General features: G+C 29.8%; 1 protein-coding gene across 1 annotated transcript; it reads left to right on the top strand.

Annotated features, from left to right (window-relative positions):
- Window positions 1–302: 302 nt before the first annotated feature.
- On the top strand, window positions 303–2,066 carry LOC131600104 (alkane hydroxylase MAH1-like). The gene has a single exon (XM_058872325.1). The coding sequence runs from the start codon at window positions 394–396 to the stop codon at window positions 1,912–1,914; it is 1,521 nt and encodes a 506-aa protein (XP_058728308.1). The 5' UTR covers window positions 303–393; the 3' UTR covers window positions 1,915–2,066.
- The last annotated feature ends 15,015 nt before the right edge of the window (window positions 2,067–17,081 follow it).

The raw sequence follows: 17,081 nt of genomic DNA, 5'->3' as shown, positions 1-17,081 counted from the left end.
ATATATATATATATATATATATATATATATATATATATATATATATATATATATATATATATATATATATATATATATATATATATATATATATATATATATATATATATATATATATATATATATATAAAATTTAATTAATAACAATTTTTTTTTTCAAATTTTCGCATTTTGCAAAAGTTAAAAACACCGACACGTACGTAGAGCATGTTTGCACGTCAGTTATAGGTAATATCAAAAAAATTTGTATTCCTATAAAGGTTGGTTGGCCATTGCTGAAAGTGCAACGATTCATGCTCATATTTAATTGAGTATATATCTTCTACTCATTCTTTTCTTCAAGATATCACTCACATATACAATTTGAGTCAGATTCCCTTTAGCCTAAGTACAATGATCTTGTATCAATACATTTTATTGTTTCTAGCCATTATCTTCCTCATATTCTACAAAATATGGAGGCGCAACAAAATTGTTATTGTTCCAAATTGGCCAATAATTGGCATGCTACCATCACTTCTCCTTTATCTATCCAATTTTCATCATGTTTTAACCTTAGGTTCCAAACAATATGGAAGCACTTTTCATTTTAAAGGACCTTGGTTCACAAACATGGCCAACATTATCATCACTTGTGATCCAATGAATGTGCACCACATCACCAGCAAAAATTTCAGCAACTATGGGAAAGGAACTGATTTCCGTGAGATTTTTGATGTTTTCGGCGTTGGTATATTTAATTTGGATTCCAATGAATGGAAAAAAGAGAGAGCACTACTTCATTCGTTGGTAAAAAGGAAAAGCTTTGAGATTTTCCATCAAAATAATATTCAAAAGAAGCTAGAGAATTGTCTATTACCATTTCTTGATCATGCATGTAAAGGTGTACAAGTAATTGATTTACAAGATATTCTTGAGAGGTTCACCTTTGACATCGCCTGTACCTTTCTATTTGGATTTGATCCAAATTCCATTCCTTACCACTTCAATGAATTTTCAGATGCTGCTTATGTAAAAGCTATTTCTGTGATTGATGATACACATTTGATCAGACACTGTATTCCAAAATGTATTTGGAAGGTACAAAAATGGCTACAAATAGGTCAAGAAAGGAAGAGAAAGGTAGCTCGAGAAAATCTTTACCGATTCTTGTACAAGTGTATAGCATATTCGGAAGGCGATGAAGGAAAAAATGTTGTGGAAGAATATCATCCATGCTTACTAAAAGAATTAATGAAAAGGGACTTGGGAGACGACGAAATGGCCGAGAAGTATTATCTTAGAGACACTGCACTCAATCTATTGGCTGCAGGAGATGGACCAATTAGTTCAGGTCTCACTTGGTTCTTTTGGCTAGTTTCAACTCATCCTATTGTGGAAGCTAAAATCATTCAAGAAATCAAAGATAACTATTTTACACAAGAGGAGAATTTGATTACTGAGTTACGTGTCGAAGAGCTCGATAAGCTAGTTTACCTTCATGGAGCAATATGTGAAGCCTTAAGGCTTTATCCTCCTGTTCCATTAGAGCACAAGTGTGCAGTCAAATCTGATGTACTACCTAGTGGACACCATGTTAGTGCAAATACGAAGTTAATATATTCTTTGTATGCAATGGGAAGGATGGAACAAATATGGGGAGATGATTGCTTGGAATTTAAGCCAGAGAGATGGATATCAGATAGAGGAGAGATTATACATGTACCATCATACAAGTTCATAGCATTCAATGCAGGTCCAAGAAGTTGTATTGGGAAAGGTATTAGCCTTATTCAAATGAAAATGGTTGCAGCTGCTATGTTATGGAAGTTTCACATACATGTTGTGGAAAATCAATCTGTAACACCAAAGATTTCTGTTGTTCTTCGCATGGAACATGGCCTTAAGGTCAAAGTTAGTAAAAGATGCATTTGATATAAGAATTATTATCTTTGGTGTTTCCTTTAACCTATCTGCATATGTGTATCGTTGTACTAATTAAATAATGTTAAGGTGAGACCATGTTATTTTCTATTTGTGTATGAAATAAAGATGCATCTAATGTAATTCAATTAGTGTTTTTTCTCTTTTACATTTCTTCTTTCATTTCCCTTTGAATATAATATGAATATAATAGTTAAAAGGGACTAATACTCCGTCTATTTGAGTAGTTACATTGATTAGCTCGCTCTGGCTAGGTTGCGTCCATCCGATTAAACATACAAAATTTCTTTCCTAAACACACCATTTCTTCATCTCCACATATGAAACACAACATTTGTTCATTTCATAAGGAGGTTGTTGAATGAAAGGGATGCGAATGCCAATTTTTTTCCGTGCTTGTTTTATGTTTAGGAAGAGGAGCAATATTACTGTTAAGAAAGTGAAAACAAGATGAAAAAGGGAGTTACAAAAATGGTTCAAAGGAAGTAACTTGTGGTGTAAGCAATCTGTGATCATCAAGTTATCTCTTCACATGTGTTGCATAGGCTTGACTTCTATATATACTTCCAAGAAAGAATATTCATGCATGTTTTGTTACCAAGAAATATGCATTTTCTTACTTAGAAAAAGAATATGTGCCTTCAAAAGGATGAAGGGGCCCAGTAGAAAAAGAATATTATAATGATTCCATGCACGATACAGATGATCAAATGTATCAATGATGGGAGTGATAGTTCCATCAACAAAGTCAAGATTTAAGTTCCCTTCAAGTGCTCGACGAATTGAACGGGCCCAATAGTGATAATTTGAGCCATTAAGCTTCAGAGAAACACTTAATAATGAAGGTACATCATTTGGACAATCAAAGAATGATCTTGATTGATCAAGTTAAGGTTCTGTAAAGTGAGAAGATCTAGTAATAAGGGATTTCGGAGAACCTCAAATGCGGAAACGATGATGAAAAAGGGAGCATGCCAACTATAAGTGCATCACCTAATTGATTGCATGGAGTGTTCATGTATTTTACACATTCATAAGATGGTGCATCTTAGCTAGAATGGGATCGCATGTATGGAAACAAATCTAACTACCATAATAGAATTTGAAAAGATGTTATGATAGTTACACCGAAAAATGACTCAAATGAAATAACTTGCAAACAGTGATCATCATATTATCTTCATTTGTGCATAATTGGATTGACTTATATGCTTCTATTATTCATTATCATTGTCATTAAATAATGATAAGAAACATGGTTGCGCCAAACTCAACCCTACAAAATAAACTTTGTAGGGTGAGGATAGTCCCCACTTATAAACACATGTTCATTTCCTATATTATTCGATGTGAGACTCTTACACATACCCTTGTGCCGAGGACTAGACATCTGGAGTGTGGAACTAAAAGGTGGGTGGTGTGATAGCGAAAAACTAATAGCAAGTGGCTCATTTGATCGTAAACCAGGTTCAAATACTATATTAAGAAATGTGGTTGGTCCTAAATCATCCTTACAAACCCGTTTTATAGGGATGTGTTAAGTTCAACAAAATTTCTTATCATGGTATGTTATTTTGACTCATCAAGTAGGATTGGGTTCGGCCTAAGTTTTTAGTGAGGTTCTGCAAGAAATTTTTAAGTTCTTTACAGATTATTTTCAAGAATCTTATTTGGATAAGCCTCGGTTAGATGATGTTCCTTTTTTGTCTCTTTCATCATCTATTGATTGTGAGATGTTGTAGACATTGTACTAGACATTGAAGAAGACAGGGGATACCTCTCATTCTTGGGCGACCATTCATAAAGACCATAAGGATGGTCGTATAAATTGGTAGAGGTCAAGCACTACAAAAAAGATGCTCTGCAGCGACGTGGATAACACGTCGCAACATGCAACATCACGTGGCAACAAAAAAATAGCGACGTGGGCCAACATGTCGCAGGAGCTAAAGTGGCAACTACGTAGCGACGTGGAGACCACGTCAGAAAGTAGCGACGTGACTCCAACGTCGCAACAGGATTACATGCAAAACAACTACCTGCACACACAACAGGTGTGGCAGGTGTGGAAAAGTGTGAAGTTGACCAATGTAGCGACGTGGTTTCCACTTCGCTACATTAAATGCTTTTTTAAAAAAAAAATGTAATCACGCAGGATGTGATTGGTTTTATTGGTTTTATATAATTAATTAATATATAATAAAATATATATAATAAAATATTTATAAAATAATTTATATATAATAAAATTTATATAATAAAATCTATAAAATATAATTTATATAATAAAATTTATATATTAAAATTTTAAAAAATAAATTCATATAATAAACTTTATATAATAAATTCAATTAAATAAAACTAAAAATTTAAACTAATATTTTAATGAATTAAAATGTAGAATAATTTACATAATAATAAATTAAAAACAAATAAAATACAAAATATTTTTAAGAGGCATCATCCGGAAAATAATTATCTGGATTAAAATCATCAGCCGCTCCGTCATCCTCCGGCTCTTGAGGAGGAGCATTACTGTAATTTCCACCTCCTTGCATAAACCGTCTCATCTGCTCCTCCATCTCAGCTTGCTTCTTCATAATGCCCTCTATCTGCCGCGCATGCTGCTCCTCCATATCAGACTGCTTCTTCCGCATCATCTCCATCTGGGCCTCATTTTCGCGTCTCGCCAATTGCCTTATTAATTCAGTTTGTTCCTGTGTCAGATTTAGTTGACGCGATCCACCATCTCCATCCTGAACTCTTTGAAACAGATTGCGGTCACCACGTTTATAGCTGGACGCCAAATTTCCAGCCCCAAAAAAGCAACCATTAGGCCCTTTTTTCTTTAATAACCTCACACCAAATATAGTGTTCAACATCCGCGTTAAGCGGCTCCCCCTCTGCTGGCATGAATTGAGGATTATTTTCCAGAAAAATGGCAAGCAGTCTATCATATTCTTCCTACACACATATTCAATAAAAAAAATTTAAGTTAAATATTTAAATGCATATTTAATTATACTAAATAAATATGTACATACTATAAATTAAAATATATTAAAAAGTTGCCACGTGATTTTCACGCCACAACTTATGATTTGCCACATGATTTTCACGTGGCAATTTATCAATTGCCACATGAAATTCACGTCACAAATTTTGTATTAATTTAAAAAAAATAAACAACGTAAATTTCACTTACAAGATACATCTTCGTGCGCTCGTCGACAACATCTCCCGATCTCCTTGTCCGGGTCCTCGAAATCAGCTCAGGCATCAATGGTCTTCTCCCCAACTCCTTAGCCTAAATAATATAATTAAAAATAATTAGTAAAATATATTATGAATAAAGATGTAACTTAAAAATTTTAAAATTTTTACCAATCGTCGGGCATGCTCGGCGGGGCTAATACTTCCAACTGTGTTGACACAACCGCCCTTTTCAGATGCCCTCATCTTCTTAAAAGTTTCTGATTTAGCCCGGAATTCTGGAGTCCTCCAATATATTACAAGCTCCTGAAAAACCTCCTCGCCTATCCAGCTAGGACGGATGTCGTGAAGCTCATAATTCTCCCTTACTCGCCGCAGCATATCAGACATTCTTTTAGAGCATCTGGTATTGAAAATTTTCTGAGCGGCTTTTTCACTCAATGGATCCCACACACATTTCTCCTGCAATAATGTTTTGTATGACATTAAAATAAAATGTTAAGTAATTATAATGAGAATTTCATTTAAATAACCATAACTAAAAAAATAAATTAAATGCAAAACTTAAATAAATAACAATACCTTAAACATTCTAAACCGTTCATCATTATTTTCGACATCCCCATAGCTCTTAAAAACTGATTTATACATCTGCTGAATTATATAGTTAACAATCCTAGCAGCAGTCCGACTCGGCGTAAAACTGAAACAAAAAATGAAAATGTTAGATATAAATTTATACAAAAAATGAAAATGTATACATACTATAAAAGTTTTTAAATAGGAAACTTACTTGCTTCCTTCGGGCTGAATCCAAAATCTACCATCAACGACATGAATCTCATTGGGATCATCCCTCCCACAAAGATCAACTCCATCTATCTCCTCAACTGCCTCATCAACCTCACGGGCTGGTACATGTGTGGGATGTGGGGTGCGTGAGCCTCGAACCTGTGTGGGGCATGGACTAGGAGATCGTCCAGCCTGTGTCGGACGTGGACGGGGAGATCGTCCAGCCTGTGTGGGGCGTGGACTAGGAGATCGTCCAGCCTGTGTCGGACGTGTACTGCTGGATCCTCCCGTCTGCTGGAAGGATGAAGTCATCTGCATGGGATATGAAAAACCAGATCCTCCAGTCTGCTGGAAGGATGAAGGCATGCCAGTATGTGCGAATGGAAAGCTGGGCGGGGGCACACCAGTATGTGTGAATGGAAAGCTAGATTTTGGAAATGTTCTATCGTACATCCAACTACGATAATACCGATAATATTCCATACTGCATATTTATACAATCATTGTCATTTTGAGTTAGTAATATTAATCAACTTAATATTATTCTTAGACGTATACTAGTTAATATTTACTATTCTTAAAAATATTATTTAATAACAATACTACTAATATTTTTAACTACACATGTTGTATATATTGAACCTATGTTAACCATAAAGTTACTATTTTATTAACTACACATTTTAAGCTACACATATTGAAAATATTATTTAATAAAAATACTACTGTTAAATATTTACTATATTAAAAATATTATTTTTGATTCAACTATTAAACATGTACCATATAAATATATATTACATATTAAAAAGTACTACTCATATAACATTTATAAAGATAATAAATATAATTTTTTATTAAATATATAATATATTCTATTTACAAAATGTAAATTTATAATATTTTATTTTTTATTTTTAAATATTAATAATATATTGTAAACATAACTTTTACACTCATTAAGATTAATATGTATATTATTTTTAATAATAATTTCTATTTTTAAAAACAATAATATATATTACATATAAAACATATTCTATTAGAATTTTTTTAATAAAACTATTTTTATCAAATATATATAAAAATGATGTATTTTTAATTATAGTTTGTTTATATTTCTATTTTTCAAAAAAATAACTTATTTTATATAAACATAAAAAATTCATAACTTATATGTATAAAAATATTCTCTTTTTAATATTTTATTTTCATAATTCATAATATAAAAATATTATCTTTTTATTATAAACATAAAAAATTTAATTTCTATATATGCAAAAATTAAATTTATAATAAAAATTAAATTCTATATAAAAATATATTATATATTCTGTTTTTTTAAAATATAGTATAATATACCTAATAAACAAACATATCTAATAAACATATCTAATAAACAAATATATAAATATAATATATATTCTATTTTTTTAAAATATAGTATAATATTACTCATTATGATAAATAATATATATAATAAAAATTAAAAATGAAAACTTTATAATATACCTAATAAACAAACATATCTAATAAACATATTTAATAAACAAATATATAAATATAATATATATTCTGTTTTTTTTTTAAATATAGTATAATATTACTCATTATAATAAATAATATATATGATAAAAATTAAAAATTAAAACTTTATAATATACCTAATAAACAAACATATCTAATAAACATATCAAATAAACATATCTAATAAACAAACATATTAACAAACATAACTAATAAACAATACAAATTTTATTTTCAACAAACATACCTGATAAATCTATTAAAAAATATACCTATTAAATCTATTTAAAATATACTACAATAGACAAAAATAACTTACCTCTTCTTCAATCTACAACCTTCTTCAATCTACTAATCTATACAAAAAAAAATCAAAAATTAAAAACAAAATATATAATGAAATTATAAGAAAATAAACAAAATATCAAATGTAACCTTAACTACCTTTGATACAAAAAAAAATTTGGGATTGAATTGATCTTGGGAGAGAAGGGTTGGATTTTAGGAGGGGGTTTTGGGAGAGAAAGGGTTCTGGTTTCGTTTGCTGCAGAAGAAAAAATGAAAGTTGTTCGTGAATGGTGGTGGAGAGAAGTGAAATGGTTAGATTAATAGACAATGTAGCGACGTGGATAGCACATCGCTATTTGCCACGTGAGATACACGTCGCAAAATGGCAACGACAACATTCATCAATGCTTCTACCTGCAAAGCTGCCACTATGTCACATCAGTGGAACGTTGTTTTTTATTTCTAAATGTAGCGATGTGATACTAACGTCACAACTAAATTTTTCAAAAATTTGAATATTCCCCCATTTGAACGTTATGGCTTTTAATGAATTAATTTATGCATTTAATGTAGCGACGTGTATCCCACGTCGCAACTATTTTTCACATTACCCCATGTCTGACTTCTAATCACTTTAAGACTGTAAAGTGGTTTAATATTAAAATACAGGTTGCGATGTTAGACTCACGTCGCAACAAGCATTTTGGAGCCACGTGTTTTCCACGTCGCTAATTATGTCGCTGGGGAGGAGTTTTTTTGTAGTGAAGTGAAGGTCAGAATTATAGACAGTGAGGTATGCTTTAAGGCAAATGGTATTACGTAACACTGGCAATCGTCAATCTATTGACATTAAACAAGCACTTATTGGGAGGCAATCCGACCTATTTTTAAATTTTTCTTATTTATTCTTTTAAATGTATTTTTTAAAATCACAATTGAGACCAATGTTTAGCCAAAAATGCAAGGCATGTCGCTAAGAGCACTTTGTCATGTGCCATGTTCCGCTTAGTACTCCTAGTGCTATATAACAATAAGATATTTCTTGCTTAGCCTGCTAGAGATCCTTTAGCGATATGTTTGGGAGTTTGGAGGGGAGGGGAGGGGAAGACTTACAAAAATGAAATTTTAAAAAAATATAGGAAAATATTTGACATTTTTTGAAAAAATGATTTTGTTTAGAATGATAAAAGAGTCATTATCATTAGTAAATTTTTAATTTTCAGAATACTATAACAACCTAATAGATATTTGGAATATTTATGTAAGCCTTTCAAAACCCTCCTTCAACATAATTTTTGAGTTCCCCATTTTATGGGGTTTTTGGTGTTATGAATAAACTCAAACCCTCCAAAACCCTCCAACCCAAAATCTTTTTATCCTTTTCATTCAATTCTTCCTATTTTCCAAAGCCTTCCCCTCCCTTCCTCTCCAAACTCCCAAACATAGTCTTAGCGATAAATTAATTTAATAAAAATAATTGAATGAATTCTAACACTTGACACACTCTTTAAACTAAATTTTGCACAGTTGACATGGTGAATGTTCGAAAAGGTAGGAACATAAATACCCAAAAGCATTTAAAGAAAGAAGAAAAAATAATTTTGCACACATTCAAGACATCAAGTCTATTCTCTTTTTCAACATTCCAAAATAATCATGATATTTAAATTTATTTAGTCTTCTTGCATGTAAATGTAGGTATTAGTGTATGTTCATAAAATATACACGTCTTTAGTAGAAAATCCACAATGCATGTCGTTAAACTTTACATTTAATTGAACACAATATGTATGTATGCGCGTACCATTGTTTCATGCTAAAATCATTAATGATATTTCTTAGAAAATATGTTACACTAAGAAAGCTTTAAGCCATGTCTATAGGGTTAATAGTGTTTAACATCTTTGGAGAACTGAAGTCAGTTTCGAGGCTTCAAAATATTCATTACATGTAATACAACAAAGAAAATTAATTACACACATGGCAGTACACGTCATCGTCTATCTCAAAATGACGATGTCCATCTCAAAATGACTCGGTGATGAGAATAATTTTCTTAATGATTCTGGTGATATAATTTTCTTATTATATGACTCGGTGAGACTTATTGATGTCATTCATGTAACTGATGCATCATTGTTGACACTTCCTCTAAAAATTGATAAATGCATAACTTTGGAGTAATGCCTTTATGTTAACAAATCAAATACATGACTATGTAACATTAAAGGTTCGGTGATGTTTTAATTTCCGGTAATAATTGTGAAATGCACAAAAGAGGAGAGGTCATTAATTTCAGAATTGCATATAAATTTCAATATAGATATAGATACCCATATCATCTTCTTCACTATTATCATTCAAAAAGACAATAGAAATCACAACCTATTTTGTATAATATGGCGTTGTTTGAGTATATCACTTTATTTGTAGTCATTCTCTTCGTCATAATTTTATATATACTAGTAAAGGACCCGTGCATTCGCACGGGTCCCGTAATGCCGATATAGATATTAAATAAATATTATATAATAATAGTTAAAAGAATATATATAAAAATACATATGAATTAAGAAAAAAATATGTTAAACGATGATTGTCATATAAATATTAATTTAATTTATCAGGTTGTAGTTGCTGTTAGGATATACATAGAAATTATGTTGAAGAATATATATGAGTATTTCGTATAATACATTTCACATTGAGACATAATTGTATTAACAATTGATTTTTTCTCATTCATAAAAGGTGCAATGCCTTTGTGTCCACCACGCCCCGCACCCATGGTTTTGTAGGGCGGAGGCAAGATTTTACAACCCGTGTGTAGGGGTCGCAAAATAGGTCATGGACCGCCGACCCCACCCGCGCACCTGCCAAAGTCCACCCAGCAAAAACCTGCGCCCGCCAAAGCCTGCCGTCTGCCAAAACTCGTCTCGCCAATTTGTTCAGTCCGTCTCCCCTTAAGTTCGTCTTTTTTAAGTTAATTCTAATAATTCCAATTCTTAATGGTTTTATTTTATACATTTATCTATAAATATATGTAATATTTTTTAAGTAAAATTATTTTAAAAAATAAGTGAAAAATTTAATTGAAAAGGTAAAAAAAAAAAAACCTATTAATTTATTTAAGAAAATGAAAAAATAGGCGGAAAAATCCGCCGCGCGTCATCTTGGCGGAGCAAGCATGATTTTTATGCCTATTTCACTTGGCGGGCTTGTCTGTCCTACTTATTTTTTGGCAGGCTTAAGGCAGGGAGGGGCAGGCAGCCCGATTTGCCACCTCTACCCGTGTCTCCAATTATAAAAATATTTGTAACTTATTTTTCGTTTATAAAAATAATTGTATCAACAATTAACTTTTTCTCGTTAAATAATTGTAACTTAGTCTCGTTTATAAAAACAATTGTATCAACAGTTAAAAAATTTTCATTTATAAAGTATTTGTAACATATTTCTGTTTTATAAAAAAAATTGTATCAACAGTTGACTTTTTCCCGTTTATAAAAATACTTATAATTTATTACCGTTTATAAAAATAATTATATCAACAGTAAATTATTTTTTGTTTATAAAAATATTTGTAACTTATTCTCGTAAAGAGTAATATTAATACATAAAAATATTTGACAAAATAAATAATATGAAAGACAAACAAAATAATGAAAGGTATATAGATGATTTTAAACAAACTTTACAATGAACTAAAAATAATAATAATTTTGGATAAAAATTAAAAATAATATTGGAGGTAATAAATAACTATTGAAGATTACAATTTTAACTCTGAAAAAATATAGTTCTTAATTAAAAATAAAAAATCAATAAAAATTGAGGTAAATAAAATATCAATAAAAATTGAGGTAATGTAGTTATTATGTATCATTATTTAACTTTAAATATATATTTAATTTTATTTAAATATATAGTTATTATGTATCATCAATCTCATTATTTAACTTTAAATATATGTTTAATTTTATTTATCACATACATGTGGTTAATTTCTCATATTTGTGTTAACTGCTTATACCAAATCAAAAATAATAATGTAATGGAATAAAAACAGCAAAAATATTTAATTCAAATTGCAAATCCAATAAAAAATAAAATATTTATTAAATAAAAAATAACTTATAATTTTCTTCATAATCTTTACAGAAAAAAGTTTAAAATGAAAACATTTTATTTATAAAGTTGGAACCTTAACTCCTTTTTGAAAATAAAAAAAAGCCACTGATCCCACCAAAGAACTAAATCTTTTTAAAAATCAAAATCAAAATCAAAATTTTAACTCCTTTCGTAGATGCAATCTAAATAATTTAATTGGAATAAATATAGAAACAACTTTTATGTTATCTTTGAAAATAAAAAATAAATTATAATTAATTAAAATAGTCACATTTTTTACTAATTTTTTTAATTCTTTTTCAAAGTAATATTTTATTTTCAAAATAAAAATTTAGAAGGTAAATTACTATTTTTAGACCAAAACTTTCCATTTTAAAAGGTTGAAAATATATATTGAGACCAATTTACAATAAAATAGATACTAAATAGACGAACATTTATTGTAATTGTAACGGTTTGTGTTTTGGAACCTATTAATTAGGAATTATTATAACATATTAAATATAAATATAAATTTTAGAGGATCCACACATCATAAAATCTCCATTTTATTTTTTAAATTTCTTCCCTTTAAGTTTGATTTTTTAAAAATATATTTCAATAATAATAATAATAATAATAATAATAATAATAATAATAATAATAATAATTGAATGATGGACATACGATATTCACATTCTCATACATGAACATACAATTACAAATACTAAATAAATCTACTACAAAATATAGTAGAATAACAAATTTGTGTTTCATAGAAAAATGATCAATATCAACTCTTTCTTTTGTATTTGATATATTTAATGGAATGAATATAAATTAGAATTAATGTCATCTATTTTTTTATGGATATTAAAGGAATAAATATAAATTAGAATTAATGACAACTATTTCAAGGTGGATATTAAAGGAATGAATATAAATTAGAATTTTTTTTTTTAATAAGCAATTCGATATAAGAAAGCGCACTAGGGGTGCAACCCTTACATCGATAGAGTACTTGAAATATTAATTACAAAGTAATGGCAATTTATACCAATCATAAAAAAATATCCTACTTGGAAGATCCTTGTTGCTTGTCCATCTCCATGAGAAAAACATGATGTTTGATATCACCTCATCAAAGCTAAAAAAACCTTCATCGAAAATCATAGTGTTTCTCATATTCCAAATGCACCAAATCAAAGCTATCCAAATATTATTTAGATTAGCTTTAATGTTTTTGTTTTTCACCTTCTCTTGAATGCTCCCAAAGCTCTTGAACTCCTCAAAAGAAAAATTCAAATCATTCCCCAACCATGTATAAATTCTACTCCACACCTCCTTTGTGACATGACAATGGAAGAAGAGGTGATCCAAAGTTTCCGGATGATTAGTGCAAAAAAGACAATCTAAGGAAGTAAGAGTAGTCACACCTCTTTTGGCGAGTTGATCTTTTAAAGGGAGCCTATTGAGGAAGAATCTCCACGCAAAAATCTTGATCTTTGCCGGTAGGTTTGTCTTCCAAATGACGTCCAAACTCTTGATGATAGAATTTGGCCAAGCTATTTCCTTTGCATTAGATACCAAGTGCGACACACTAGACACCGTGAAGGCTCCGTTTGTATTTAAGTTCCATTGGAAACCGTCCATTGTCGTCGAATCCGGGACCATTCCTTGAAGCATCCTTTTCAACTCCCTAAGCTCTTCGGTTATTGCCGTGGTCGGATTGGATGAAATGATGTAAGATGCACTCCGAGCCGGAGGGTTCAACACTTCCTCCCCAAAAATGTCTTCTAGTTTCCAAATGGTTTCTCCGTGATTGGAGAGAAAGAGGTCGCTCACCGCACTAAGTTTGTTGGTTGTTTTGTCAAACAAATTCGGAAAAACAACTCGGAGAGGTTGATCAACCAACCAACAACTAAACCAAAAAAGAATATTGTTTCCTCTCTTGAACTCACATTTCACCCATTCATTAAAACCTTCTCCTAAATCATCTTCTTTGAAGTCATTAAGGACTATGTCTCGCCACCAACGTGAGTCCTCCCTATTTAAAAGGTCCTTGTTAGAAGCTAACACTTTTAATTTGGGATTATGGTATCTCAAGAGTAAGAATCTACTCCAAATAGCCTTATCTTCCTTTAAAATTCTCCATTTCCATTTAAGAAGTAGGGATTTATTCATATCTCCAATATCCCTAATGCCTAACCCACCTTTCTCTCTTGGTTTGCATACATTCTCCCACTTCACCCAATGAATGCATCTTGATTTAGTGTTCCCGCACCACAAAAAATTGCTAAGAAGGCTTCTTATAGTTTGGAGGATTTTACTCGGAGCTTTGTAGAAGGAAAGAGTGAAAATAGGAATAGCATTAAGAACGGAGCCAATTAAAGTCACCCTCCCTCCTATGGAGATGTTCCTTCCCTTCCAATTGGAAAGTCTTGATTTTATTTTGTCGATCACCTCTTGCCAAACCTTCTTCTTATTCGCGCCTTCTCCCACCCAAATACCGAGGAATTTAAATGGAAAACAACCTTTTTTGCAAGCAAGGAACTTTGTCGCCGAATTTATGAACCAATCTCCTATGTGAGTTCCATAAAAGTTGCTTTTATGGAAATTGATCTTCAATCCGGAAACCAATTCAAAACCTCTCAACAACACTTTTATACTCCAAAGGTTATCGTAAGAAGGTTCTCCTAGAATGATGGTATCATCCGCGAATTGGAGGATGTCCACAAAGTCGTTGGCTCCATACTTGAAAGGTTTAAAATCACCCACCGCCACGGAGTTCTTAGTTAGAGCGGTTAAACCTTCCATAGCAAGAACAAACAAGAAGGGTGATAACGGGTCTCCTTGTCTAAGACCTCTTTGAACCTTGAATTCTCTAGTTGCACTCCCATTAACCATCACGGACATGAAATTGGTAAAAATGCTAGCTTCCATCCATTTCATCCATCTTTTACCAAAACCCATTTTCACCAAAATCCACCTTAAGTAATTCCAAGAAATTGAGTCATACGCCTTTTCGAAGTCCACTTTAAGTAATAAACACCCCTTCTTCTTCCTCTTCGCCCAATCAAGAATTTCATTCACCATAACTACTCCATCCATCATACTTCTTCCCGGAACAAAAGCGGTTTGGTTAATGTCAACTATTTTCAAGGTGGAAGATACAATAATGCGTGTTGAAAGTTTTTATACTGATTCCTCCCTAAATTATGTCAAGGTACTATTTGAATTCCACCCATAATTATTACTTTTAAATATTGGAATTGATTGGAAAACTTGTAGGATTAAAATATTATTGTAGTACCAATTGTTAGATGGTTAAGTGATGATTGGCGCTGAACTTGATAGGGAGAACCACGGTTCGATCCCCCGCAACTGCTATCGGGAGGGGGCTGAAACCACTTGAGTCCAGAACTGACACCTGTTTGTGATAACCAAAAAAAATTATTAATTATTACCACCAACCACTTATTAAGAAATCAAAACATTACTATTAGCATTAAAATTGAGTTTTTCATGAAAAACAAATAAAGTAAATTTATTGCATTTTATAATTATTTGTGTGTAGTAAGTTTTTTTATTTAGATTGAAATAAATGAATTGAAGAATCATATATAATTTATGGAAAAAACAAAATCCTAATATTTTAAAACTCTCTCGTGAAATTCAGTGAATCATATATTTAATTTATTGGAATGTCATATGGTCTACGTATGAAAATCCTAATCAAACTTTCCCGTGAAATTCATATATAATGAAATCTTATCGTTCCTTTTTTTTCAATTAAATATAATAAATCTATTATTTAAATATAAAAATATAATAAATTTGTTATAAATATAAAAATATAATAAATTTGTGTCTTTCATAAAATCATAATTTTCTCATGTTTTTTTTTAGAATAAATGCTAATATTTTATTATAAATAAATGCTAACAACTTTTTATGTCAATTTTATTTTTCTTGTATCATGTAATAATATCATATTTCATTTTTTTATCAGGTATATTATATTTTTGTTTAAAATATTATAAAATACATCCTACTTTATTGATTGAAACAATTTTTATAAAAGAAAATTGATGTTGCCTAAAAAATTGACGTTCTAAATGAAAAACAAATTTAAAAATTAAAATAAAATTGAATTCATTAATTTAACGTTCTATTAATAAGTACTTATATAAATTGCATATATAAAAAGCATATTATATGTTAGTTATTTATTAGTGGTAATATAAGAATATTCCAATTATTTTAAGATAATTTAGATTAAATATTAAATAAATATTTTCTAATCTATTAGTTGGAATTAAAAATTAATCATCTAAAATTCTCATTAGAAGGAGTTAAGTATTTTTTTCTTGTATTATGTCATAATATTATAAGTATTTTTTTCTTGTATTATTTCATAATATTAAATGTAAATTTTTTCATTAAATTTATAAAAAAATCATACTCAATTTATTGATTCCATTTTTATCAGACCAAAATGATCTTGTGTATACAACTATTATTATTGTCATGGTTTTTGTAAAATTTTAATTTATAAAAAATTATTGTTTTCCAATTTCTTATCATCACTCAATTAATATTTTTCTTATTATCATTGGATTAATATTTTCATATTCTATTATTGTCTTTCCTTCATATTGTCATTGTATTTTCTAGAAAATAATATAGATATTTGTTATAGGAATTGGATGATATGCCGTTCAATTTCATATAAATATTGTTTCGTTTTTATTAGTAAACAAAAATAAATTAATTATCGAAGAATTAAGTAAAAAATAATATATTATTAAAAAATAAATTTATTAATGAAAAAATGTATTATTTTTTAAATAAACAAAATATATTGAAGGATAAATTAATTATTAAAGGAGATATTTTAAAATAATTTATTATTAAAAGGCAAATCATATTAATTATTGAAGGATGCAGTACAAATAATATATAAATATAATAGATTTTATAGTAAATATAATATAAATATCGAATTTGAGATATTAGTGTATGTTCATAAAATATACACGTCTTTAGTAGAAAATCCACAATGCATGTCGTTAAACTTTACATTTAAGTGAACACAATATATATGTATGCGCGTACCATTGTTTCATGCTAAAATCATTAAAGATATTTTTTAGAAAATATGTTACACTAACAAAGCTTTAAGCCATGTCTATAGGGTTAATAGCCTTTAACATCTTTGGAGAGCT

Source organism: Vicia villosa, linkage group LG4, assembly GCF_029867415.1.
Source record: "Vicia villosa cultivar HV-30 ecotype Madison, WI linkage group LG4, Vvil1.0, whole genome shotgun sequence".
NCBI classification, from domain to species: Eukaryota; Viridiplantae; Streptophyta; class Magnoliopsida; order Fabales; family Fabaceae; genus Vicia; species Vicia villosa.
This window is presented reverse-complemented; position numbering and strand designations above follow the sequence as displayed.

Excerpts from the sequence above, each read along its gene's own strand:
- LOC131600104 (XM_058872325.1), top strand. The coding sequence starts at position 394 with ATGATCTTGTATCAATACATTTTATTGTTTCTAGCCATTATCTTCCTC.